The 25,991-nt window shown below is 42.7% G+C and overlaps 1 protein-coding gene and 1 pseudogene across 1 annotated transcript; both read left to right on the top strand.

The window, feature by feature from the left end:
• Nucleotides 1-22,490, top strand: LOC143638148 (uncharacterized). The gene is made up of 5 exons (XM_077105683.1): nucleotides 1-67; nucleotides 647-825; nucleotides 17,237-17,863; nucleotides 19,478-19,513; nucleotides 21,536-22,490. The coding sequence occupies exons 1-5, from the start codon at nucleotides 1-3 to the stop codon at nucleotides 21,785-21,787; spliced, it is 1,161 nt and encodes a 386-aa protein (XP_076961798.1). The 3' UTR covers nucleotides 21,788-22,490.
• On the top strand, nucleotides 9,139-9,259 carry LOC143384605 (small nucleolar RNA SNORA51; annotated as a pseudogene).
• Nucleotides 22,491-25,991: the final 3,501 nt, after the last annotated feature.

The following is a 25,991-nucleotide window of genomic DNA, read 5'->3' as shown; positions in this document are numbered from 1 at the left end:
ATGAAGGGGATACTGCTTGTGCTGGCCTTGCTGGTGACCAGAGAGCTGGGCTTCCAGACTGGTGAGAGTGGGAAGGAGGGGACAGATGACCTTCCTGACCTTTGCCCACTCTGTCTCACTCCACCCTCCCATGATGATCTCCAAACAGCTTCTAGGGAAGGATTCAGGGCTCTACCCCTGAGCCACATCCCCCAGCCCTTTTTATTTTAATTTGAGACAGGGTCTCACTAAATTGCTCCCATTGCCCTTGAACTTGCAAGGGAAGTCATTGCTCAAGAGTCCTGCAGAAGACCTCTAAAGCACTCTGTTTTCAAGTGGAGGGAGAGGTCTGGAAGGGCCATTGTTGGGGATACGGTAGGGGAGAGTGAGTTGGGATGGGGGTGCTTATGTGAAGGCCAGAAGCAGGTGGGCTGGTATGCCCTGGGCAGCAAGCTCTTTAGTCCTGGCTTCTCACACCTCCTCCTTCTGGACTGCCTCAGGGACAATGGGCTTTCTCTCTGGGATGGCAGTCCTGGGGGAGGGCAGGTCTCTGTGGAAGATGAGTCAGGAGACAACACTCGATAAAAATGGCGGAGAAACATGAACCTCAACCTCTTCCCCCAGTAGCTCTTTTAACGAAGTGTTTTCCTGTTTGTGTTTTCAGCAGAAGCCTGCCCTCTTTTTTATGGAATCTTTTCTAACTTAGCTATTGGAAACAAGTCATTATTGGATGCTTCCCTTGAAGTGGCTAATTTTACCGAACCAGAAAAGGCAGCCATGGAAAAAATCCAGGATTGCTACAATGAAAATGGATTATCAGCCAAGGGCTTGGATTTGATCGCCATGGTAACGTGCTCTCTAAGTGCCCCGCTCCACCCCACACACAACATGTCATAGGATGCCAGGTACAAACAGATCATGCAATCATGCACGAGAGGTGAGATCTACAACTGAGCACATAGACCCTTGCTCGTCCCCATAGCGATGTCATATGCAACAGCTTGCCGTGTGCACATCCAGCCTTTTCTGCTGCCATACATTCCTATAGCACCAATCAGCTCACATACAACAGGTAAATAGGAGAATAATATCAGTGCCACATAGAAAATGTGTCGAGTCCTGTGATTTTTTTTTCCCCCCTAGGTTAGGAGAAGCTAGCAGAGCTGGAGTAGAATTTTAACTCTGGGCAGCAAAGAAAGTATCCTGCACAGATAGGAGCCCATCAGCTCTTAGTTTAGGAAATTAGAAGACTTCTGCCTAGTGTCCAGCTTCACTCCCTCTAGTGCCCACTTGGAAAGCTAGTCCACTCCACTGGCTCAGATGGAGCCCTGCTTCCATCCCATATCATCTCAGTTTCCCCAGCCAGAATTTCCACTCCATGGTTTGGATGCCTGAGGTTTTGGAAGTGGCCTCTAGGTACATGCCCCTGCTTACCACAGCAGCTCAATGTATTTTCTGGTGATATATCTTTTTTATTTCTTCTTATTGTTCTTGTTACACAGATTTTTGAATAGTTGGTTTCTCACCTTATTTTTTCCCCCAAAGTGTTATTTTTTTTAGTGTTTGATTCTGAAAAATGAGATGTTTTTCAAGAAACAGAATTTCATGTACCAATAGATTTTTGCACACAGGGCACACGAGATTGTTGACAACATGGACACACACTTTTCATCCATCCCACAGACCTCACAGATGGTCTCAGGTACAGGAGACTTGACGAAAACCCAGACTCAAGCCACCTTACACCGCCCTGGGACCCAGTCCCCACCGTTCCCTTCAGAACCTTTTCATCTCCTTCCCTCCCTGGCCAGTGGTTGATGGGGCTCCCTCTGGACAGTGTCATAGTGTCAGGGAGCCTTCTTCATCTTGGCCTGAATGGCTGCAGCCCCTCTCCAGGGGTGAACCCGCGGGCCCATGTTTCTTGCTGGAAATGGAGCTGAATCACTGAGGAGAAGATTTTGTCCGTGTGGATGAGGAGGAGGGTGGTCCTGGGGAGACTGAATAGCTCTGCCAAAGGTCTGGGATCTCCATGAGCCATCTCTCTCTCTGTGTCTTATTCTCTCCCAGGTCTCCATTACTGTCAGCCCAGAATGTCTCCTCTTCTATGTGGAATCACTGAAGAACAAAATTTAAAAAGGCCTTTTCAACCTTCCATGACCAGTTGACACTGAAGCGTTGAACCTTTGCCCCCTGTGTCTGACCTAACTTCCCCCTCCCCACCCTGTTCTCTTTTTTCACCTGAAGCTGGAATCCAGGCACCTGTCCCCACCTGATTCTCTTTATTAGGCCGACTCTAATAAAACACCTGCAGCTCCGCTCTGTGCACCTGAAGTCTGTGTGCTGTGTGACATGTGACATGTGTGGTCACTCAGAGCATGGGCTCTAGGGTCAGGCAGAACCAGGATAAATGTAGGCCTTGCCACTCACTGGCTGTATGACTACAGACAAGCCATTTTGTTCTTCTGAGGCTGTAAAATGGGGACTGTGTGAGGACTAAATAACGTACCTAGGGCTGGGGCTGTAACTCAGTGGTAGAGCGCTCGCCTAGCACGTGTGAGGCACTGGGTTCCATCCTCAGCACCACATTAAAAAAATAAAACAAAATAAAGGCAACCTTGAAAAAAAATAATGTACTTGACTGCAGGCTTCACCAGCCTGGAAGGATAAAAATGGAGTTAAGAGCTACTGAGGGCATACGTGGGTGCTGTCTTTATCACTGTCGCAGGGCCTCTAGCCCTTCCAATGTCCATCCAGTCATTGTCGAGTGACTCGGGAGATGACATGGTGCACTCATCACAAATCCTCTTGGTGTCCCAGTGGTGGATGCCATTTTCTACTTCTTAGTTGATGTCTTCCAAGGAGGCTGGCCTTCCTGCAGGGACACCCCAGGCCACTGCTGCTCTTGGGTTCTTCCCCTGGCACTGGAGCCCCGCATAACCTTGGCCTGGAGGATGGGAGAAAGACAGCGGATGGCAGAGTCTCACTCTGAAGGGAGGCTGATGCCGTAGAGAGAGCTCGGGCCCTGAGGTGTCACCCACGGGTGTGCTACCTGGGACAAGTGTCATGACCTCTCTGAGCTTACATCTAAAAATGTCAAATGGGTAATTTCATTTACCAGGAGACTACAAGAAAGGGACCTTAGAGCAGTGCTGGGCTCCCGTGACAAGGGGCCTCAAGAAAAGTGACATAATCAGTAGCATCTCTCTACCCTCCTGGGCCATTAGGACACAATAAGGTCACATTCAGACGGCTGAACTTGTGACTTGGGGCTAAAAGGCTAGAGTCTTGAGTCCTGATTCTTTTCTGAACATAAGCATTATTATTATTATTATTATTATTATGGTGCTGGGGATTGAACCAGGGTCTTGTGCATGTAAGGCAAGCACTCTACCAACTGAGCTATACTCCCAGCCCAGCATTTTATTTTTTAAAATTGTTTTTATTTCTGTGATGCTGGTAATTAAACCCAGGGCCTCACACATGCTAGGCAAATACTCTACTACTAAGCTCCGTACCAGTCCGTAACATAAGTATTTTAATTCACCTGTTTGCTCATTCAATACATTGATTTTTATATCTATCAAATGCTGGGCCTTCTTCTAGACTAAGCATTAAATGCACAGGTTATATTAAAAGGCTTAAAATATTACTGAGAAGTACAAAATAAAATCTGAATAGATGAAAGCCTAAATGATGCCCTTGTACGGAGTAAATTTTTATTGTAGAAATGTCAAAGACTGGGTTGGGGTTGTGGCTCGGCGGTAGAGTGCTTGCCTAGCATTTGTGAGGCACCTGGATGCAATCCTTAGCCCCACATAAAAATAAATAAACCAAGGTATTGTGTCCACTTACAACTTAAAAAAAAAAAAAGAAAAGAAATAAAGAAAAAAAAAAAAAAAGAAATGTCGAAGACTCATGCTTGGTGCATTGATGTGTACCTGTAATCCCAGAGACTCAAGAGACTAAAGCAGGAAGATCTCAAGTTGAAGGCCAGCCTTCACGACTTAGTGAGACCCTGTCTCAAAACAAAAACTAAAAATGAGCTTGGGGATGTGGCTTAGTGGTTAAGGGCCTCTGGGTTCAGTCCCTGGCACCAAAAGATAAATAAATAAATAAATAAAACTAAAAAGTTAAAAGAACTAGGGACTCAGTGGTAAAGCACCCCTGGGTTCAATCCCTAGTGCCAACAAAACAAAACATGATTCTCAAATCCACTTAAAAAAATCTGTGTTCTAATGAAGATTGAGCTAAAGTTTATTTAAAAGAGTAAGTGCTTAAAATGAACTAAAGAAATTAAAAAAAAAAAACAAGAAGTTCAAGCAGAATCTTTCTATTATAACCTGGTTATGACTACAGTTTAGAGTCTAGTTTTAATAGAGGGATAGATAAATGGCCATTGTGAGAGAAGAGAAAGCATCCACACAGACACAACACCAGTTAAAGATATAAAAAAGACAGCATGTTGAATCATGTAAAAAATGTATTATTTTTTTTTAAATGAGAAAAATAACCAATATTTAAAAAGTCAGGCTGGACCTGTCCAGCTTCTCATTGTAGATCAATGATTTAATTGACACAGATTCAGTAGGTGATTATTCATTTGAGACATCTTTCTGTCTTCCTTCCCCTCTCACTGTCTCTGTCTCTTTGTTTGGCCTTCATGATGTGACAGTGTTTTAGTTTTTCTCCTATTTCTTTGGAAGATCTTTCTCAGCTTTTTTCCTCGTTACTTGTGTCCTATACCAAGGATCACTCTTTTTTCCTATTTATAATTTTTTCTATATTATACTTTTTTCCTCGTTGCTTGTGTCCTATACCACAGATCATCCTTTTTTTTCTATTTATACTCATTTTCCTAGTGATATTATCCGACTTTGCTACTTTACCCACAACTTCTAAATTAAAATCTCTAGCCCTAGAATTTCCAAGAAAATTCACAGTTTCTGAGTTCATGAGACAGAGTCTGGAGTCTAAGGTGGCAAAGGTGGCTAAATTTGCAAGACAGAATACCAGAGACAAGAGAGATTCACAGAGAGAGGAAACTCCAGGATTTGGCAGAAAATCCCAATCAGGTCTTCAGTGAATGCTGCTCAGTGTGTGCATGTGAGAAAAAGCCCAAGACTAGGGGTCTTAGTCCATTTTCGGTTGCTATAACAGAATACAGCAGATGGAATAATTAATAAACAACAGAGTGGACTTAACTACTACCCTGGAGGCTGGGGCATCCAAGATGGAAGGGCTGCATCTGCTGAGGGTCTTCCCTTTGCTCATAACATGGTGAAATACATACATCAAAAGGAGACAGAGATAGATAGATAGATAGATAGATAGATAGATAGATAGATAGATAGATAGATGGGATGGGAAAGAGGGCTGAGTGATGTTGGGAAACCCAGTGCCTTGTACATGTTAAGCATATGCTTTACCACTGAACTACATCCCCACTCCTGAAATCACTTTTATACCAAATCCACTCTCACCAACAATGAGCCCATTGCTGTGATATGATAGTAATTCTTTCATGAGGGCAGAGTTCTCATGACGAAATTACCTCTTGAAGGTCCCACATCTTATGGAGTAAATGAAATTTACTCCCTAAGTAAATTTAGTCGTAGATGGACACAATACCTTTATTTTATTTATTTATTTTTATGTGGTGCTGAGGCTCAAACCCGGTGCCTCACATTTCTTAGGCAATTGCTCTCTCTCTGGTCCACAATCCCAGCCCTCTAATCATCTCTTAATGGCCCACCATATTAAAATCATTACAGGAAGGACCAAGCTTCCAACTAGAGAGGAAAAAAGGGAGAAAAGGTGGGAGATGGTCACTTATGAAAATAGAAGGGAAACTAGTAGAGGAAATAGACCTGGGGGAGAGGATGAGGGAGGTAAAGGGGAGGTATCGGGGAATGATGTTGACCAATTTATATTTGTAATCTCATTACTATGTATAGTTGTAATCCACCAATTATGGGGGGAAATGATGCACTTGTATGTATGATGATGTCAAAATGAAGCCACCTGGAGCTGGGACGTTGACTCAGTGGGACAGCGCTTGCCTAGCATGCATGAGGCACTAGGTTCGATTCTCAGCACCACATACAAATAAACAAAATAAAAAATTTCATCAACAACTAATAAAAATATTTTTTAAAAGCGAAGCCAACTGTGATGTGTAACTATAATGTACTAATAAAAGCATAAAAGGGCCTCATCTCCTCTGGGACTGGGGTTGTAGCTCAGTGGTAGATCACTTACCTGGCATGCGTTAGGCACTGGGTTCGAATCTCAGCACCACATAAAAATAAATAAATAAATAAATAAAGATATTGTGTCCACCTACAACTAAAAAAAAAAAAAAAAATTAAAAAAAGGCACCATCTCCTAACACTATTGCTTTGGAGATTAAGTTTCCAACCCATGAACTTTGGGGAAACATCTGAACCATACTAACAGAGAATAACCACCTGAAAGTAGCAAGGCTAACAACGTCTGGAATTTACACAGGGCTGGAAGTAGTTTGTGTTCCTATCAGCCAGAGAAGAATATCCTAACTTACTCATGGATCATTAAGTCATTCATCCAAAAAGGCATTAAAATTCACTTTAGCATATGGCTGCTTTTTTGCCCACCTAAAAGACTTTTAAAAGGCTTCCAGTGGCTCATACAATTTCCAAGTAACAGAAAAATACTCTAGAATGTTTACAGAAGTACAGAACTATTCAGCACCTAAAAAACTAAATTTCATAATAGTTTGCATCCAAAAAATAATTAGCAGACATGCAAAAGAAAGTTTGCCTTATTATCAGAAAAGCCAATCTATATAAACAGACTCAGACATGATAGACATGTAGAATCAGAGAAGAAAAACATTCTCAAAGTTACTCAACTTGTATTAAATGTTCAAGAAGGGAGAGGAGCATGTGTAGACGGAAGCCAAAACAGAGGTATAAAATGACTCAAATCACATTTGTATAGATAGAAAATAAATTCCACTGGATGGAATTAATAGCAGATTAAACACTGCAAAAGGGAACATTAATGTGTTTGAAAGAGAGAGTAATAGATACTATCAAAAAGGAGAAAAGAAAACAATTTTTAATATTTATTTTTTAGTTTTAGGTGGACACAATATCTTTATTTTATTTTTATGTGGTGCTGAGAATCGAACCCAGTGCCTCACGCATGTTAGGCAAGCACACTACCACTTGAGCCACATCTCCAGCCCAGAAAAAAAAAAAAATTTTTTAAATGACAAAATGTCTGTCCCAGTGAGCTCTGAGACAGCCTTTAGGCCAGTCCATAGTTAATTGGAATCTCTTAGAGATCAAGGGCCCTACATTTTTCAAATTTGATCAAAATTATCCTCCTACCATTCCACAAAACTCAATTGACCTTCAGCTTAAGAAACATGAAGAAACGCTATACTTAGGCACAATCATAGTCTTTAAACGAATATTTTTTTTTTTAAATATTTTAACATCATCCAGAGAAATGGAGAAACAAGGGTAAGAATGACAGCAGACTTCATGCAGGAAACAGACTTGTCCTCAGGGGCCCTGAATCCTGGCTCAAGCCCCTCCTGGCCAAAGCAATCTCACCTGTGCACAGAACTTCTGGGAAACCTGCCTGTCAGTGCCATCCAACAGGCCTGCCCACCTGGGTCTCAGCAGATCCTGAAACAGCCCTGAACTGTGGCCCCACAGCTGCAGTCTGGGAGCTGATCTGCCTAGTCAGAGACCCTGAAAGATAAGGCCATATATGCCACCATGCCAAGACTGCCCACCTTGGTCCCAAAGAGGATTTTGCGTGGTCCTGGATCCCTGTTCCAACTTCTCCCAGCGGTGGTCTGAGAGCAGTTATTCCTCCCAAGACCAGGAGGCAGGAAAACCCCTCAGTGTTTGGCCCCCACTATGGATCTTGAAATGGCCCTATAAATCAGCTCCCGCCTCAACTGTGGTCTGAGAGCAGGTTTGTCTGCCTGAGAGCCTACGAAGAGACACACATGTCTGTGACCACAGAGGCAGGCTTCACGACCTCAGCCTTGGCTATGGATCTTTGGCTTTGGATCTGTGGCTTTATGTCTCTTATGGACTTCTCCTGCTGCAGTTTAGAGATGGTTTTAGTGGGTATCCCCAAACGTTCATGTGCTGGATCTTTGTCTATTTTTAACCTTTTTATTTAACTATATAAAAAATCTCCCATATTTTGTGCATCATTTCCCCCCATAATTGGTGGATTACAACTATACATAGTAATGAGATTACAAATATAAATTGGTCAATAATCATTCCCCAATACCTCCCCTTTACCTCCCATATCCTCTCCCCCAGGTCTATTTCCTCTATTAGTCTCCCTTCTATTTTCAAAAGTGACTATCTCCCACCTTTTCTCCCTTTTTTCCTCTCTAGTTGGAAGCTTGGTCCTTCCTGTAATGATTTTAATATGGTGGGCCATTAAGAGATGATTAGAGGGCTGGGATTGTGGACCAGTGAGAGAGCAATTGCCTAAGAAATGTGAGGCACCGGGTTTGAGCCTCAGGACCACATAAAAATAAATAAAATAAAGGTATTGTGTCCATCTACAACTAAAAAAATATTTAAAAAAGAAAGATGATTGGAGCATGGGTACACTGTCCTCTGAGAAGATTTATATAGCCCTTGGAGTGGATTATGAAAAGTCTGGCCCCTGCCTGCTGTCGTGCTTCATTGCTCACACACGTGCTCCTCCTGCATGTGGCTGGTTCCTTTTCCACTTCTCTGCCAGTTGTGGCACAGTCGGACGCTGATGCCATGCTGTTTAGACTTTCCAGGCACAAGAATCGTGAGCCAAACAAATCTCTTTTCTTTTTAAAGTGTCCAGCCTCTGGTATTTTATTATAGCAACACAAAATGGACTAAAATACCTCCTCTAGATGTTTTCAGGAGATACACAGGTGAATTAAAATGGGCCTTGATGAATAGCACTGGCACTGCCTTGTTTAAGTCTCCAGGGGTGCTGCTGTTAGGGTTTGGATCTGGAATGTCCTCCAAAGCTCATGTGTTGAAAGCATCGAGGTTCAGAGGTGGGGCTTTTAGGTAGTGATCAGAACATGAAGACTCTGATGTCATCAGTGGGTTCATCTATTTGCTGGATGAATCCATTGATAGCTGAATGGATGGCCTCCTGGTGTTTGCCATAGACTCTGTGCTTACACTGTACAGAAAGAGGAGGCAGAGGACATTTACCCCACGAACACCTCAGACCAGGCCTGATCTACATTGTGAATGGGGACACTTGAAAAAGAAAAAGATGGCTGAATGTACTACTGGAAGGTGGGACAGTTGGAGAAAGCAGGCCACTGGGGGCATGCCTTGAAAGGGTTGATCTTCTCCCTGTGAAATGTTCTCACTGTGAAATGTTCACAGTGTTGGTCTTTGACACATTGGAAACATTGCAACACAGTTTGGGACCAGGAAATTTATTTGACTTCCTTACCAAAAGGGCTTACAGAATGTCAGGTCCTTTGGTTTACAGTCTGAAGGTGCAATGAAATAAAGGAAGACTAACTCACGGAGTAGTTTAAACCATGAATGAGTGAGCTGAGCAAATGAGCCGTTGGGCTTCTCATTCTTTTCTTGTGATCAGGGAGAGCCCTACATGCCAGCAAGCAGGAAATTTCACTATAAAAATACAAGATGTTTTTCTCCTGTTAATGTTTAACTTTCCTTCCTGGATACTGTCATAATTTTCTTGGGAAAGTTCTGTTTGCAGAACTGAGATGCTAGTGGGCTGTGTGTAGCACGAGTTGTTTTGAACGTTCCTACACCTGATTGATTTCCTCACAAAATCTATCTAGAGAAGAATGTCCCCAAGTACAAGATGGAGCCATAGTACAGAATGGAGTCACTCATGGCTGTCAATTTGCTTCACTGTGAACTCCACAAGGGTCCAGTGTTATGGCTCTCAAATTGCCAAATGGGAGGGATCTGCAATTGCTAGCAGGAGTTTGCAGAGGAGGCAGGATCTGAAGTTTTTAGGATTGACTGATTAAATAACCCCATCCTAGGTCTCTGGATCCCCACTCCTTTTCTGTCATGTTTCTGACCTTATCAAGAAATAAAATCTGCTCTAAAATCAGGAACAGGACAAGGATGTCTACCCTTACCACTCCTGTTCAGTATGGTTCTCAAAACTCTAGCCAGGGCAGTTAGGCAAGAGAAGGAAATTAGAGGGATCAAAATAGGAAAAGAAGAAGACAAATTATCCCTGTTTGCCCATGACATGATCCTACATCTACAAGACTCCAAGAACTCTACCAGAAAACTTCTAGGGCTGCTAAATGAATTTAGCAAAGTAGCAGGAAGGTTAAAGATCAACATTCATAGGTCAATAGCTTTCCTATACTCCAACGGCAACTCTTTTGAGAAAGAAATCAGGAAAACTATCCCTTTCACAATAACCTCAAGAAAACAAAAAACTAAAAACCAACCAAACAAAAAAACCTTGGGAATTAAATTAACAAAAGAAGTGAAAGACCTCTACAATGAAAATTATAGAACACTGAAGAAAGAAGTTGAAGAAGACCTTAGAAAATGGAAAGACCTCTTATGCTCTTGGGTAGGCAGAATTAATATTGTCAAAATGGCCATGGTACCAAATGTGATGTACAGACTCAATGTAATCCTCATCAAAATGCCAATAAAATTCTTCACATAACTAGGGGGAAAAAGTCCTAAAATTGATTAAGAATAAAATACCCCAAATAGCCAAAGAAATCCTGAGCAAGAAGAGGGATGCAGGAGGTATCACACTATCTGATCTCAAATTATACCACAAAGCTATGGTAACAAAAACAGCGCAGTATTGGCATCACAATTAACATGAAGACCAAGGGAATGGAATAGAAGACACAGCGGCAAACCCAAATACTTAAAACCACCTGACGCTTGACAGAGATATAAAAAATATATGTTGGGGAAAAGACACCCTTTTAAACAAATGGTGTTGGAAAAACTGGATATACATAGGTAGAAGAATAAAACTAGATGCCCGTCTCTCACTCTGCACAAAAGTCAAATCAAATGGATCAAAGACTTAGGAATTAGACCAGAAATCTGCAACTGCTAGAAGAAAACATAAGGTCAATCCTCCATCATATTGGTGCTGGCACCAACTTCTTTAACAAGATCCTTAAAGCTCAAAAATAAAATCAAGAATCAATAAGGTGCATGCCATCAAATTAGAAAGCTTCTGCATGGCAAAAGACATGATTAAGAGTCTGAAGAGAGATCTAACAGAATGGAAGAAGATCTTCGCCAGCTGCTCCTTTGACAGGGGATTAGCATCCAGAATAAAGAACTCAAAAAACAAACAAACAAACAACAACAACCAAAAAACCCCAAAATCAAATAACCCAATAAATAAATGTGCAAAATAACTAAACAGACATTTCTCAAAAGAAGAAACCAGATGACCAATAAATACATAATTTTTTAACATCTAGTTATTTTTTAACATCTACAAATCAAAATTATGCTAAGATTTCATCTCACTCTAGTCAGCTATCCAGAATACAAACACAAATAAATACTGGCAAAGATATTGGGGGAAAGGTATATTGTTAGCACACTGCAAATTATTACAACCACTCTGGAGAACAGAATAGAGTTTCGTAAAGGAACTGAGAATGGAACCATCATATGACCCAGCTATCCCACTCCTCAGTATTCATCCAAAATAACTAACCTTAGCATATTGCAGTGGTACAGTCACTTCAATGTTTGTAGCAGCACAATTTACAATAGCCAAATTTTGGAACCAGCTCAGGTGCCCATCAATGGATGAATGGATTAAGAAAATGTGGTATGTATACATAATGTAGTTTTACTCAGGCATAAAAAAGAATGAAATAATGGCATTTGCTGGTAAATGGATGGAACTGGAGAATATCATGCTAAGTGAAATAAGCCAGACTCAAAATCAATGATCAAATGTTTTCTCTTATAAGTGGAAACTAAAGCCAAATAATGAAAAGAAGGTGATAGTTTAGGGATTGGATATCATAAAGATGTAGGGAAGATAAGCAGAATAGAAGAATACCAAGAGGGAGGAGAAGTGGGAAAGGAGAGGACTGGTGGAATGAATTTAACAAAATCACATTACATTCGTATATGAATATACCACAGGGAATTTATTTATGCGTATGTATGGAAAGCATCAGTCAAGAAGGGATAATGGATCAGCAAGGGGACATCAGTGGAGAAGAGAGGGAGGGAGGAGAAGTGGGGGACTTGGAGAGGAATGGGGTCTGAAATGGAGTGGGTCAGGTTCCATGCATGTATGGTTTTGCTGGGATGAATCCAGCTACTATGAGAACTACAATGCTCTAATAAAAAAAAACCCTCACACGTAGCACAAAATATAGGTAATAAACTCTCCTTCTTTACTACCCAAGGAGCGGGTATAGAAACCCCATGTTGTGGCCGAGAAGTTTAAGAGAAAACAGACTGCAGGCATTTTAATTCATCTAACCCTTCAGGAGAGAATTTCACCCTAGAAAGCTTGTGGGGGAGCAGAGAGGGGAGGTCAGGAGGCAATGAGTTAAAGTCAAGTGTTGGAGTTTTATGAACTGAAGTTCCCTTGGGAAACAAGACACCACAAATATACCATTAAAATGGTAAGGTTTAGTTACAGTTGAGAAGCAGTCATTTCATTCAAGGAAATTTCTTTCTGATTGTGCAAAGTGGGGCCACAGATAATAAACTTTAACAGGATGGTTATAACAACAACAAAAAAAGAAAGAAAGAGAGATAGAGATAGATAAAGAGATGTGGGGGGGGGGAAGAAAGAAAGAAAGAAAGAAAGAAAGAAAGAAAGGAAGGAAGGAAGGAAGGAAGGAAGGAAGGAAGAAAATTCAACCCAAGTAGTGGACTCCTGGTTTGAATTTTCTTTCTCTCATAGCATTTGTCTCATAGCATCTGCAAAGACAATCCTGAGGGTTTTCTGTCCGGGGATATTTCCAGCTAATAGAGTGTTAGTCTGGGCTCCCTACCCCAAAGCAGAGCCTGAGACAAGCATTGTTGTGCATGCATTTCATTTGGAAGGTGATGTTGGTGAAGGACTTGGAGAGTAAGGCAGGCAGGAAGAAAAAGCCATGTAATGGTTAATTTGAATTGTCAACTTGATTGGATTGAGGGAATGCAGATGATTAAGTGGCTTCTGGTTGTGTCAATCAGGGTGTGTCTAGGAATGACTGACATGTGGGAGAGCAAACTGGAGACCCTGCCTCAGCGTGGGCAGCACTGTCCAATAGGATGGTGACTTGGATGGAATAAAAGTTGGAAGAACAAGGGAGCAGCAGCAGATGCAGGCTTGATTCTTCTTGAATGGGTTCTTGTTTGTTGCTATGATCACCTGAGGCTATTGGACTCTTGCATCTTCACTCTCCCAAAGCGGACTCTGCCAGTGATTCTCCAGGGAGTTTCAGAAGCCTTTGGTCTTGGACTAGGGTAGCACCGTTGGTCCTTCTTGTTCTGGGGCTTTAGTCTCTTGGACTGCACAGATACTGGTTCTTCCAGCTCTCCAGGCTGCAGACGGTTTTGTGGACTGTCTCATAAGCCAATCTAATTAACCCCCTCTGTATAATCATACTGTTGATTCTGTTCCTCTAGAGAACTCTAATACCAGCCACTACTTGAGTACAGTGTCAAGAGGACTTTAGTGGGTGTTAGGACAGAATGCTCAGGGAAATCTTTTGAGGCGGAGTCTCATGCTCAGTAAGCAAAGTTTATTGAGAGAAGGACTGCCAGGCATGCACCACCATGCCCAGAGTCCGCTTTGGGAGAGTGGTGCAGCAGTCAGAATGATTTGTGTAGGGTTTTATATCTTTTTAAATTTTTTTTTTTTCTAGGAACCAGAGCAAGCTAGAATTGACGTTGGGAGCAGGTGGTTGCATAACAACAGATTTTTGTATTTAGGGACCTTGGAAAGGTGTAGGTTATGGGAACAGGGTATCTTAAGTTTCTTTTTCTTAGCAGTTTATGAGGTTCGCTTTTGGGTTAAGATGTAGTTCTAGAATTGTAATGGAGTCACTAGTGTCCGGGATATCCTATTAATGGGCATCACAGGTTTGTTGTACCAAGTTCCCTAGAGAAGTGTACAGAACATCTCCCAGAATTATCTAATCAGAGGGAGGGGTGAATCCTCCATCTGTCAGCTCTCATTCCACATAGATTAGTTTGCCTTCAGGGATGTTACTCTAACTCCTTAATACTTCCTGGCTGAACATGAACATGTCTTGCATGAGATAGCATCAAGAACGGTGGGGGTGAGATCATGTCAGTGTGAAAGGAGCCTCAGCCTACACAGAACTGTCCAAACACCCACAGGTGAGTAGATGGTGAGGCCAAGCAGGTGAGAATTAAGCAGTAGAAGCATTGGGTAACAGTCATTTTGAATACATAGTGCTAATATGAATTATAGGGTGCACTTGATATATTCAGTCATGGAGTAATCTCTTCCCATTAGATTTTTGCTGTATAGAGACACTAATACCTTAATTATTTTATGCTAAATTGAGATTAGAAGATTTTGTGCACAGTTAACTTTATAAATAAGCAGACATGGCATATAAAGGGGCTCACTGCATTTCTGAATTGAATATGTCTATGTTAGTGAAATTGATCTGTAGTAAGAATTTGAGTCAGAGAAGACAGTAAGCAGAATCAAATGGAATGTATTTTTTCATTTTTAAATATTTATTTTTAGTTATAACAATATCTTTATTTTATTTTTTTTATGTGGTGCTGAGGATTGAACCAATGCCTCATGCATGGTAGGCAAACACTCTACCTCTGAGCCACAATTCCAGCCCTTTTTTCATTTTTTCATAGGACATATGTTGTGCATCTTAGGACTGAGAAACACAGTGCACTTTAATTTTAATAAAATATGATAAATAAAATGCTTTGAAATGACATAATCACCAATTATGTTCTAGTAAATATAATTTTTATGTTCCCAAAAAAGCTAATACAAGGACTCTGTACATGCTGTTTGGTTTACTTGCTGATGAATGACTACTTTTTTTAAAAAAATTTTTATATGGGTGATGGACACAATATTTTTATTTTATTCATTTATTTATACGCGGTGCTGAGAATGAAACCTAGTGCCTCATATATGCTAGGCAAGCGCTCTACCACTGAGACACAACCCCAGCCCTATGAATGACTCTTTTGTTACTTTGAGGTATTTTTGTTTCATTTTAAATCAATACACATAGCTGTACATATTTATTGGATGCAGTGTAATGTTTTGATACATGTACAAATTATGTAACTATTTATTTATTTTGGCACTGAGGAATGAACTCAGGGTCACATCCCCAGCCTTTTTTCATATTTTATTTAGAGACAAGGTCTTGCTGAGTTGCTTAGCGCCTTGCTTTTGTTGAGGCTGGTTTTGAACTTGCAATCCTCCTGCTTCAGCCTCCCAAGCCACCAGGATTACAGGCGTGCACCACCATGCCCAGTGCAAATTATATAATTATTAAATAAGGATATTAGCATATCTGTCATTTCAAATATCATTTCTTCATGGTGAGAAAATTGAAAATTTCCTCTCTTTTAGCTATTTTGGAATGTACAATACAATATTGTTAACTATAGTCACCCAAATTATTGCAACAGAACAGCAAAACTTATTCCTCCTGTCTAATTATACTGTTTACCTGTTGACTGATCTTTCTTCCTGCTTAGCTGCTTGTAATCACTATTCTACTCTCTGCTTCTATGAGATCAACTTTTTCTTTTTTAAATATATATTTGTTGATGGGCCTTTATTTTATTTACTTACTTATATGTGTGGTACTGAGAATGGAATCCAGTGCCTCACACATGCAAGGCAAGCACTCTGTCACTGAGCTACAACTCCAGACCCGAGATCAACTTTTTAAGAGTACACACACAGAATCTTTAGGTTATATAAGGACACCATGCCCAGCTCTGATCCCCCAATTCTTAAGATCCTAAATTTGTTCTTTTCTTACCATCACACATATCATCACAAATAAAGTGTAATATATCTTACTATTTAGTCCCATACTTATACTCTACTATTCTTGACTATGATGTAGGTCTACTGGAGGGCTAATTAGGGTACAAGTTATTGTCTCATTGCATTCTGATGTGTCCCTTGTATCTGCAATACAGTGCCTGGAATACAGTAGAAATTAATTGAATATTCTTGAAGCTGGAGGTCAATATGATTTTCCACCCATTTTTAAGATTCTGGCAACTCTATCCAGATGCTTTCCTTACTCTCCTTTAAAACTTACATTTCTCAGCCTCTCAGTTAAAATTTCTTTTAAAATCACACTTTAAAAGTGAAAGCCAAGTTTCCAATGTCATCAACCTTCATTCTCCCGCTTCTCAGACATCAGTGTCCTTTGATCAAACTATTGAGTCTAACTGTGTACACATGTCACAGATATGTTCCCTCAGAACTATGTGGGCCATATTTCACGTTTTTAGTCATTGCACATTTCATAATTGATTTTCTAGGATAATCTTAACTCTTGATATTTTCACTGCAACTGATAGTGAAATAACAGTCACATCCCAGCAAAACGGGTTGGCGGAACCCAACCCTTTTTCTCAGGGATGAGCTGCCTCTCCTCACACACCCTCCACCAGTGTCCCCACGAAGATGCTGTCTCCACAGCAAGTGTCCCTTGGTAAATAGCCCTCCTATTCAGACCTATGTTAAATTCCTTACCGAAAGGGATGACTATATCTCAGGATACCAAGAAAGACAAATAATCTGGAAAAAATGGTTTTGCTGGCTGAGTTGGGCACAGCCACTGGTTGACTTCACAGGCAGCACGTTTCCGGTGGGACGCAGCTTCAGAGCTCCGTCCACTCGTGTCCAGCTGCTCCAGCCACCCTGCGGCTTCCCCATCATGACCCTGACTAGAGTGTTTTTCTATTGTCATTGCCCAAACGTTCTTGATCCCACAGAATTGACTCTAAAGGACACTCGTATGCTTCCAGATAACGGGTGGACACGCTTTTTGCATCGAACTGACCTGGCTTGGTGTGTTGGTTGGATTTTGAGATCTAAAATAAGGTGTCTCTCAAGTTTTCTGTGACCAGTCTCAGTCCCCTCCACGGAATTCTCGGTGCGTCCCCTTTAACTGGAGCGAGACTCCGTCTGGGACTCCGGGGTGCCGCTGGCAGCTCTGGCCTTGCGGCCCCGGGCGTGGGCGTGGTCGTAGTGGGCGTGGTCAGAGTGGCGCGCGGCCCGCGGCCCGCGGCCCGCCGCCCGCGCGGGTTCCGGCCGGGGGACTACATTACCCAGAAGCCTCTGCGCGGGCGTCGGCGGCGCGGGGCAGGGGAGGGGGCGTTTTCGTAGTTGGAGAGCGCAGGCCTTTCCCGCTTTGTCCAGGCGGCTGCGTCCCGTTGACCCTCAGGTGGCCCAACGTAGCCGTGCGGGAGCGCGCGAGGAAACGTTGTCCACGTCGCTCAGGCGGGGTCATGGCTCGGGAGAGCGCTTCAGAGGCGACTCTGCGCTGGACTGGCTGGTGCGGGGCTCGGCTTGCGCGCCCGCCTCTCCCTGCTCGGCCACCTGCACAGTGGGGACTCAGCTGAGGCTGGATGCTGTGTCCCTCTCTCCCGTCCCCGGCTGCCATGTGTTCGGATCCCCATCTCCAAATCCTGAAATCCGCAGTGCGGGGCGCCTGCCCAGGTCACCTCAGCCATGCTGCGTTGTTCGGGACAGGGTGTCCTTGCTGGGTGAAGTCCCAATTTCTGACACCCAGCGTGATGAGGAGTGGAAGAGTTCTTTCACAGAGCGACCAGCATGTGAGGCTTGGAGATGCGTTCAGGAGCTGTGGGGAGACATTGTGAGCAGATGATCCAGCTGTGGAATGACAGTCGCCTGAGCCTCTGAGCTTTCATTCTGAGGGCACTGGTAGCCATGGAGGGAGTTAGGACACTAGATCTGAGTTAGGATTTAAAAAGATTCTCAGTGGTTGCACAAAGGAAAACAGACTGAGCGTGAGAGGGAGGGAGGGTTGTTGAGTGGAGGTTATTGCAACGGAACCAGGAGACCTAACTGATGGGCCAGAGCAGCAGCAAAGTTGTACAATTACAGCACCGTTTTTAAGGACAGAAAACGCAGCCACCAGCCTGCATACCGCACTCCACGCTGCTCTTTATTTGAATTTATGAAATGCCTCTTTGAATGTAAATGGATCAACATTTCTCTAAAAGTGTACATGTTGAAATGTGTGATTTAACAAGTGAAGCAGGCACTTAATATTTGGTTCACACCTTAATATTAGGGAAGTTGGCACAAATATCCATGAAGGACACATATCTGAGTTCAAGCAAAGGTTCATTGACAGAGAATATCTGCCAGGCTGCCCTTCTGCAAGGCACAGCAGCCAGTGTCATTTGAATAGAAACTTATATATCTTTTGGACAAGGAACAAGAGCAAGCTAGAATTAACCTTGGGTGCTGGTGGTTGGGAAATATTTTTTTTGTGTGTATTTAGGGACCTTGGTGGGGGGCTATGGGAACAGGGTATCTTAAGTTTCTTTTTCTTGGCAGTTTTTGTTTTGGGTCAAGATGGAGTCCCATAACCAAATGGACTTACTAATGTTTAGGGACCTAACAATATATCACAAAACATTTTATGCTAAAAGTTATGAATATTGGGCCAGTGTTGTGGCTCAGTGATAGAGCACCTGCCTAGCCTGTGAGGGGTGCTGGGTTCAATCCCTGGCACCACATAAAAATAAGCCAATAAAATGAAGGTATTGTGTCCATCTACAGCTAAAAATGTATTTAAAAAAATTTTAAAAAGTTATGAATATTGTAATCTCATGAATACTTAAAATGTAAGTACAACAAACATCTAAAATTTTTAAATGTACATCATTTGCACTGACAACATTAATAGAAACCTTAATTCTGTGAACCATGATGGCTTATGCCTAGAACCTGACATGTACTAATGCATTGATACCAACACCATTTCTGTTGAGATTGGTGCTATTCTTATATCTTTTTTTTTTTTTTTTTTTTGGTACCAGGAACTGAACCCAGGGGTACTTAGCCCTGAGCCATCTCAGCCCTTTTTGTTTTTAATTTTGAGACAAGGTTTCACTAGGTTGCTTACAGCCTCCCTACACCACCCAGGCTGGCTTCAAACCTGCAATCCTATTGCCTCAGCCTCCTGAGCTGCAGGCTGCTGGGATTACAGGAGTGCGCTACCACGCCCAGCTCTTATGCCTTTTTTTTTTTTTTTTTTTAACAAAATTAGACAATGAAGCACAGGGAGGTTGAATCCTTGTCCAAGGTCACAAGCCAATAAGTGGGAGAATCAAAGACTAAAGCCAAGAATTTAGATGGTCATGTGGAGGTCACCCAGCTGTAGGGCTGGGATGGGGGTCAGATGAGCTCTTGGATCTGCACCATGGATGCCCTCCACTCACAGTCTCTCTTTCCACAGGTTTCCATGGCTTCAGAAACAAAGAGCCATGCACAAGTGAGTAGAGGGTGTTGTAGGCTCTCCCCTTCTCCAAGTTCAGGTTATATTGTCTGTAGGACATGTCCTGGGACTCTATGCCTACCGTTCTACCAACTATTGGGTTTGGTACTTCTGGCGTCTATTTGGACATAGGATCCTGAATCCAGGCCAGGGATTATATGGAGATGACCCAGCGTCTTGGTCACCTGTAGAATGTCCTGTATAAGATATTACAAACAGTAATCAGTTATGCAAATACTTAGAGGTGAGACTGAGCTGGCAGCTAGCTGTTCTAGGTCTCTGTTGGGTCTTGTGAGGCCAGAGATCTGGGATGTAGAATTTAGGTCTGGAATGGCAGGATGTGGAACTGTGCCTTTATCCTGAGGATATTAAGAGCCATGAAAGTTCAGTGGAGTAGAGGAGTCATGTGAATCAGGTCTTACCTACTTCCTTTGCCTACAGGGCAGAGGCTACTGCTGCAGCAGTTAAGAGTATTAGTGATGGTTGTTTCAGGTTGTGGCTGAATCAGGGTGGTGGCTTTGGATGTGGGAGAAGAGTATGACTTTGGATTTGTTGTAGGTCCACTTAGATGACCTGATATGGGGGTTGAGAGAGAAGGAGAGAAGTCAGGCCTGATGCCAGGTGTTTGGTCTTTGTAGCTGAAAGAAAGGAGGTGCCATCAGCTGAAACAGGGAAGTCACTTGTAGGATACTTCTTTGAAGGAATGTCAGGAATTAGGTTTTTGGCCTTGTTAAGTCAGATGTTCCAGGGACCACTGTGAGGAGGCCTTGAATGGACAGCTGGACATACAGGTCTGGAGTTCAGGAGAGGTATTCTGGTTGGAGACATCCCAAGTTGGTGGCCTATGTGTAGACTGGGGAGGAAGCATAAGTTACATATAGGAGGGGAATTCATGTCATGGTGAGAGAGTTGGAGGTAAGGAAGGGGAGGGCCAGATAAAAAGTTATGGGTCTATTTTGGGCCCCTGAAAGGGATTAGTGAGTGTCACAAAGACTGAAAAGAGAAAATGGTGGCTGTGGGTTTGCAGCTGATTGGCAGGGGACCAAGGCTTCCCAGGTAGAGTGGCCATGAGATTGATGTGGAAACATGGCACAAATGGAGGTGAGATGATAGGCCAGGGCTTACAACCCTTGTCAACCCTTGAAAGTCTTCCCAGCCTGTGTTGGTGGGGCCTGGAGAGCTTCAGTGAGCCTGGTGTAAAAGTTCTGTGGCTAACGGGAGAGTTTGCGAAGGCTGGGGGACCCGTGGGTCTCAGCACTGAGTAGGGCTTTGGTGGAAAGAAGATGGTGAAGAAGGGTGAGGGGGCAGCTTGTGCAAAAGGAGTTATGATTTCTTCTGCCTGCAGGTAGTTTTGGGTGACTGAAGTCAAGCGAAAAGCAGGGCAAGGTGGAATGGTCTCAAAAGCAGGGCTTGGGGTTTCCTCTGGCACTGTGGGCCATCAGAGGTCCGAAACAGGATAGAATCATAATTGAATGTCCCGAGTACTCTCTGGATGCCGTGTGCAGAATAGAATATGGAGAGAGGTCATGGAGATGTCTTAGTGTGGAGCAGGGGTTTGCCCAGGGCTCTGGGGTGTGAGGACTGTGAGGAAGGGATCCCCACACTGTGATGTGCTCTGGGAGACAGCAGGAACTCATGGTTCTAGAGACTTGGTTCCAGCTTCTGAAGGGGGAAAGCTGAGCCTGGGCTTGCTTGTACGGAGAAGCAGGATTTGTTGGCCACGACCAGGGGACTTTGTTTGTATGAGGTGGGTAGGCCCTTCATGCGTGGCCTAGAACTTTGATGGCATTTTCTGCCCACATGCCTTAATGGATATGGATGATAGTGATCATGGATAGTGATATGATAGCCATCAATAGGAACATGAGAAGAAGGGGGCACAGGAGCTCCTAGTTTCCATTTCTGTGATGGGAACTGGGGGGACAGGAAGCAGGGAGTGTCTGATTTGAGGGGAAAGAGGTAGCATGAAGGCCCTGGGTAAAGGCCCTGAGTACAGGGACCCAATTCTTCCTGTCATAGGACAGTATGACCTTTGGGGATGTGGCTGTGGGCTTTTCCTGGGAGGAGCGGAAGCTTCTTGATGAGACCCAGACACTCCTGTACCTCGATGTGATGCTGGAGAACTCTGCCCTCTGGCCTCCCTGGGTAAGTCCCTCACACTTCTCCCTGCATCCTGGGCTGGGCTCTTTCTCTCTGCTCTTCTCCAGGGGCTGCTTTCTGCTTCCCAAAGTCTCCTGTGGACACTGCTGCCTTTTAGGTTTTCTTGGGTAGGTGTTCTGCTCATTCTCTCCCTAAGAAGCACCACCACTTGGGGAATCATGCAGTGTGGCCTCTCCCTGGTAGAACCACCATCTAGAATCAGCACCTCTCTGCCTCCAGTTCTGCTTTCTTCCCTCCCACTAACATTTCCTGATGCCTGATCGTGTCAGGAATCACATACCAACATGGTCACTACTTGTAGGGACCGCTGTGTTTTCCCAAAAGGCATTCTTCTGAGTTTTTTCGTACTCCTGGTTAGTTTCTCATGGTTTGTCTACTTACCTGCCTTGTCTTCCTCTCAGGACTTACATCTTCCTAGATTTGAGTGCTTGTCCAGCTGGAGCAGGGGGAACAAGCCTGGGTGCCTGACAGGGCAGCCTTGACTCCAGCCACAGCAGGAGGGCCCTGCTGGGGAACTGGCTCTGGTGAGGAGTGGGCAATGGCTCCTCCTCTAAGTGCCCAGAGGTGATTTGTGGAAATGGTTCACTACTCTCTTGACCCAGAAAACCCCACAAAAATCATGCAAATTAAGAGGTTCAAATTTTCAAGTTCACTTTAAGAATGCTCATGGAACTACTCTGGCCATCAAGGCTGTGTTATCTGAATAGTCAGTAAGTATCTGAAAGATGTCACTTTAAGAAACAGTGTGTGCTAGTCCAGCATCACAATGAGTATTAGTGGGTGTGCCTGCGCTAAACAGTGGGGTTGGTCACAGGGTTGGTGGCCCAAAAGAGTGCAGAATTTTGCAGCACATGCTTAAAAATGCAGAGTAATCTAAACTTAAGGGTTTAGACCTTGAACCCATCCTGGTGAACGCAGCACCTGAGATGCACTGCTGCAGTTATATGGTCAGTTGAATCCATACATGAGCCCCCCACCCCGTGCTGCATTGAGATGTTCTCACTGAAAAAGGAATAAATTAAATTGTTCCCAAACCTGGAGGAGAGGTTGCACAGAAGACAGAGACATCCAGAAGAAACTGAAGAAACAACAATGTATGGCATGGGGAGAAATTCAGCATAAAGTAAAGGCAAATAAAAGTTAAAAAAAGAAGTGAGTTGGGGCTGGGGATGTGGCTCAAGTGGTAGCGCGCTCGCCTGGCATGTGTGCGGCCCGGGTTCGATCCTCAGCACCACATACAAAACAAAGATAGTGTGTCTGCCGAAAACTAACTAACTAAATAAATATTAAAAATTCTCTCTCTCACTCTCTCTCTCTCTTAAAAAAAAAAAAAAAAAAAAAAAAGAAGTGAGCAATGGCTCCATGCTTGCTGAGTTTTGTTGGTACCAGAACCTCTCAGCACACAGTCTCCCTGACTCACAGGGGTCTCACCCATTGCGTGCCAGTCTTGGTACCATGGACCCTTCGCCCCACTGCCTTTAGCCGTGTTGTGCTCCCAAGAGTCCATGTACTTGTTCCAGGAACCACCATTCTATCCTGACGTCCATGGCTCCAAACACATTTGTTTTTTCATGTGTCAGTCTTTACAGTTTAGTTGTGAGCACTTCAGTGCATGAACACTTAACTGGAGAGAAAACAGGCTTTGGTGTGTCAAATAAGACCTTTTATTTTCAAGCTTTTTTCATTTTTGTATGTATTTTTATTTAATTAAATGCTTGTTTTTGCAGTGCTGGGAATGGAACACAGAACCTGGTGCATCTTTTTTAGCTTTAATTTTTTTAATTGAAAATGTATAATAATGATTATATATGTTTTTAAGTGTCATGACAGTTCACTATAACTATACATTGAGTAATAGTTATATCAATTTAAACATATCTCCTTAAACATTTATCACTTCATGGTGAAAATATTCAAAGTCCTTTCTTCTACCTTTTTGAAATGAATACTATATTAATTATCTATAAAGTCTCTACTGTGCACACCAGAATTTGCTCTTGATTATTACTTCTTAGCCACTGATCAACCTCTCTCCTCTTTACCCTTGACTCTCCTTAGCCTCTGGTATCACCATTCTTTTTTTTTGCTTATCATATATTCTACTTTTTTTTAACCTTTTATTTATTTTTATGTGGTGCTGAGGATCGAACCCAAGGCCTTGCACATGCTAGGCGAGCGCTCTACCACTGAGCCACAACTCCAGGCCTGGTAACCACCATTCTATTCTAAACTTCCATGGTATCAAATTATTGGGCTCTCATAGCTGAGTGAGTCAAGTGGCAACTTATCTTTCTGTGCTTAGCTTATTTTACTTAATGTAATGAATTCCAGTCCCATCCCTGTTGAATATAACAGAATTTTATTCTTTTTTATGGCTCATTCATAATCCATTGTGTATACCTACCATATTTTCTTTATCCATCCATCAGTTGATGGACAGATGGTTTCATTTCTTTGCTATTGTGAATAGTGCTACAATCAACATGGGAATGCAGAAGTCTCTTCAACAATTGATTTCATTTCATTTGGATATATATATGCCCAGTGGAATTGCTGGATCTTACAATAATTCTATTCAAAATTTTTTTTCTGTGTTGGGGATCAACCCCAGGACCCAGGCAAGCATTCTACCACTCAGCTATATTCCCAGCCCCTATTTATACATTTTTGAGGACCCTCCATACCATTTTCCATAGTGGTTGTACTATCTTTAATTTACATTCTCACCAACAGTGTGTAAGGATTTCCTTTTCTCCACATCTTTTGACCTTCTGATAATGTCCAACTGAACGATGTGATATCTCATTAAGGTTCTGATTTGCATTTCTTTGAAGCTTAGGGATGTTGAACATTTTTTTTCATATATGTGTTGTCTTCCTTTGATAAATGTTTCTTTACTTCTATTGCCCCTTTGGAATCAGGTTATTTGTATGTTGCTATTGTCAACATATATTCTGCATATTAACCCCATAATAGAGGTATAGTTTGCAAATATTTTCTCTCATTCTATATATTCTCTCTTCTAAAACACAGGCATTTTTGATAGGGCCACTTACTCCCACCAAGGTCTTCATATCCTTCAACAACATTTCCTGCTTTCAGGTTCTTGGTTTCAAGTGGAGGGTGAGGAGGCACCTTTTCAAGGAAGGTCACAGGCTTGGGCTCTCAAGGCCAGTTCAACCATCCTGAGAGCCTACCCTTGTGGAATGTGTGGTCCAGTCGTGAATGATGTCTTGCTATTGACTGAACAGCAGGGAATGCATCCCAGGCACAAAATGCATACATGTGAGGCATGTAGGAGAGAATTCTAGTTTAGTATAAATATCCCCTAGTCCCAGAGCAGCACAGTGGGAAGAAACACCAAAGAGGTGGTAAGGACAGGGCTTTGGATATTAAAAATGATAGAGTACACAAGCCAGAGATTCCTGTGAGGGTGGTGGGAAGGACTTCCCACATAGCTCATGCCTTCTGCATCATCAGATCACTCACACTAAGGAGAATTTACCCATAAACCCTGAGTACCCAAAGGCTTTTCACACTGCCGAAGAACATTATAGGTGTAGTGGATTTGGGAAATCCTTCAGTTACACACACAGCTTTCTTCAACACCAGAAAATTCACACTGGACACAAGTCTCATGAACGTAGTAAATGTGGTAAATCATATGTTATTGTATTCTATTTGCAAGCTATTATTTTAATTGTATACTACTAGTGTCTTAATTTCTGTCTCAGTTCAAATTAGCATAGACTGAGTGGCTTAAAAAACAAACATTTATTTGTGATAGGTCCAGAGGCTAGACACTGGCTGATCCAGTGTCTCATGAAAGCTCTCTTTATGGCAGATGACTGTTTTCTGGTTGTAACCACAGGTAGGCAGAGAGCAGAGAGAGGAAGGAAAAGAAGGAGGTTTTATCTCTTCTCATGAGGGCACTAGTTTCATTACGAGGGTTTCACCCTCATCTTCTTATTACCTCCCAAAGGCCTCAAGGCCCCATTTCCAAATGCTACCACATTGGGCATTGTGGTTTTAACCTATGAATTTGGAGGGACACATTTAGTTCATAGCAATGAAATTTAAAAATCAGTGTTATCACATTATTGGGCTGAAGAAGGAAACTCCTATGATTGTGTTATGGGCCAGGCTACATGGGCTATGACCAAACAGACTCCATTTTACCCTGAGCTCCATATCATGTAAGAAATGCTTCTCCAGTGGGAAAGCCCCACCTCTGTACCCATTCACAGTCACCTGGCATAACATACTTGGCAACACAAAATAGCAATTCTTATACAATGTAAAATTGTTCTCTTTA

This window comes from Callospermophilus lateralis, chromosome 18 (genome assembly GCF_048772815.1).
Source record: "Callospermophilus lateralis isolate mCalLat2 chromosome 18, mCalLat2.hap1, whole genome shotgun sequence".
NCBI lineage: Eukaryota > Metazoa > Chordata > Mammalia > Rodentia > Sciuridae > Callospermophilus > Callospermophilus lateralis.
Note: the sequence above shows the minus strand (reverse complement) of the source record. Positions and strands in the feature narration are given on the sequence as shown.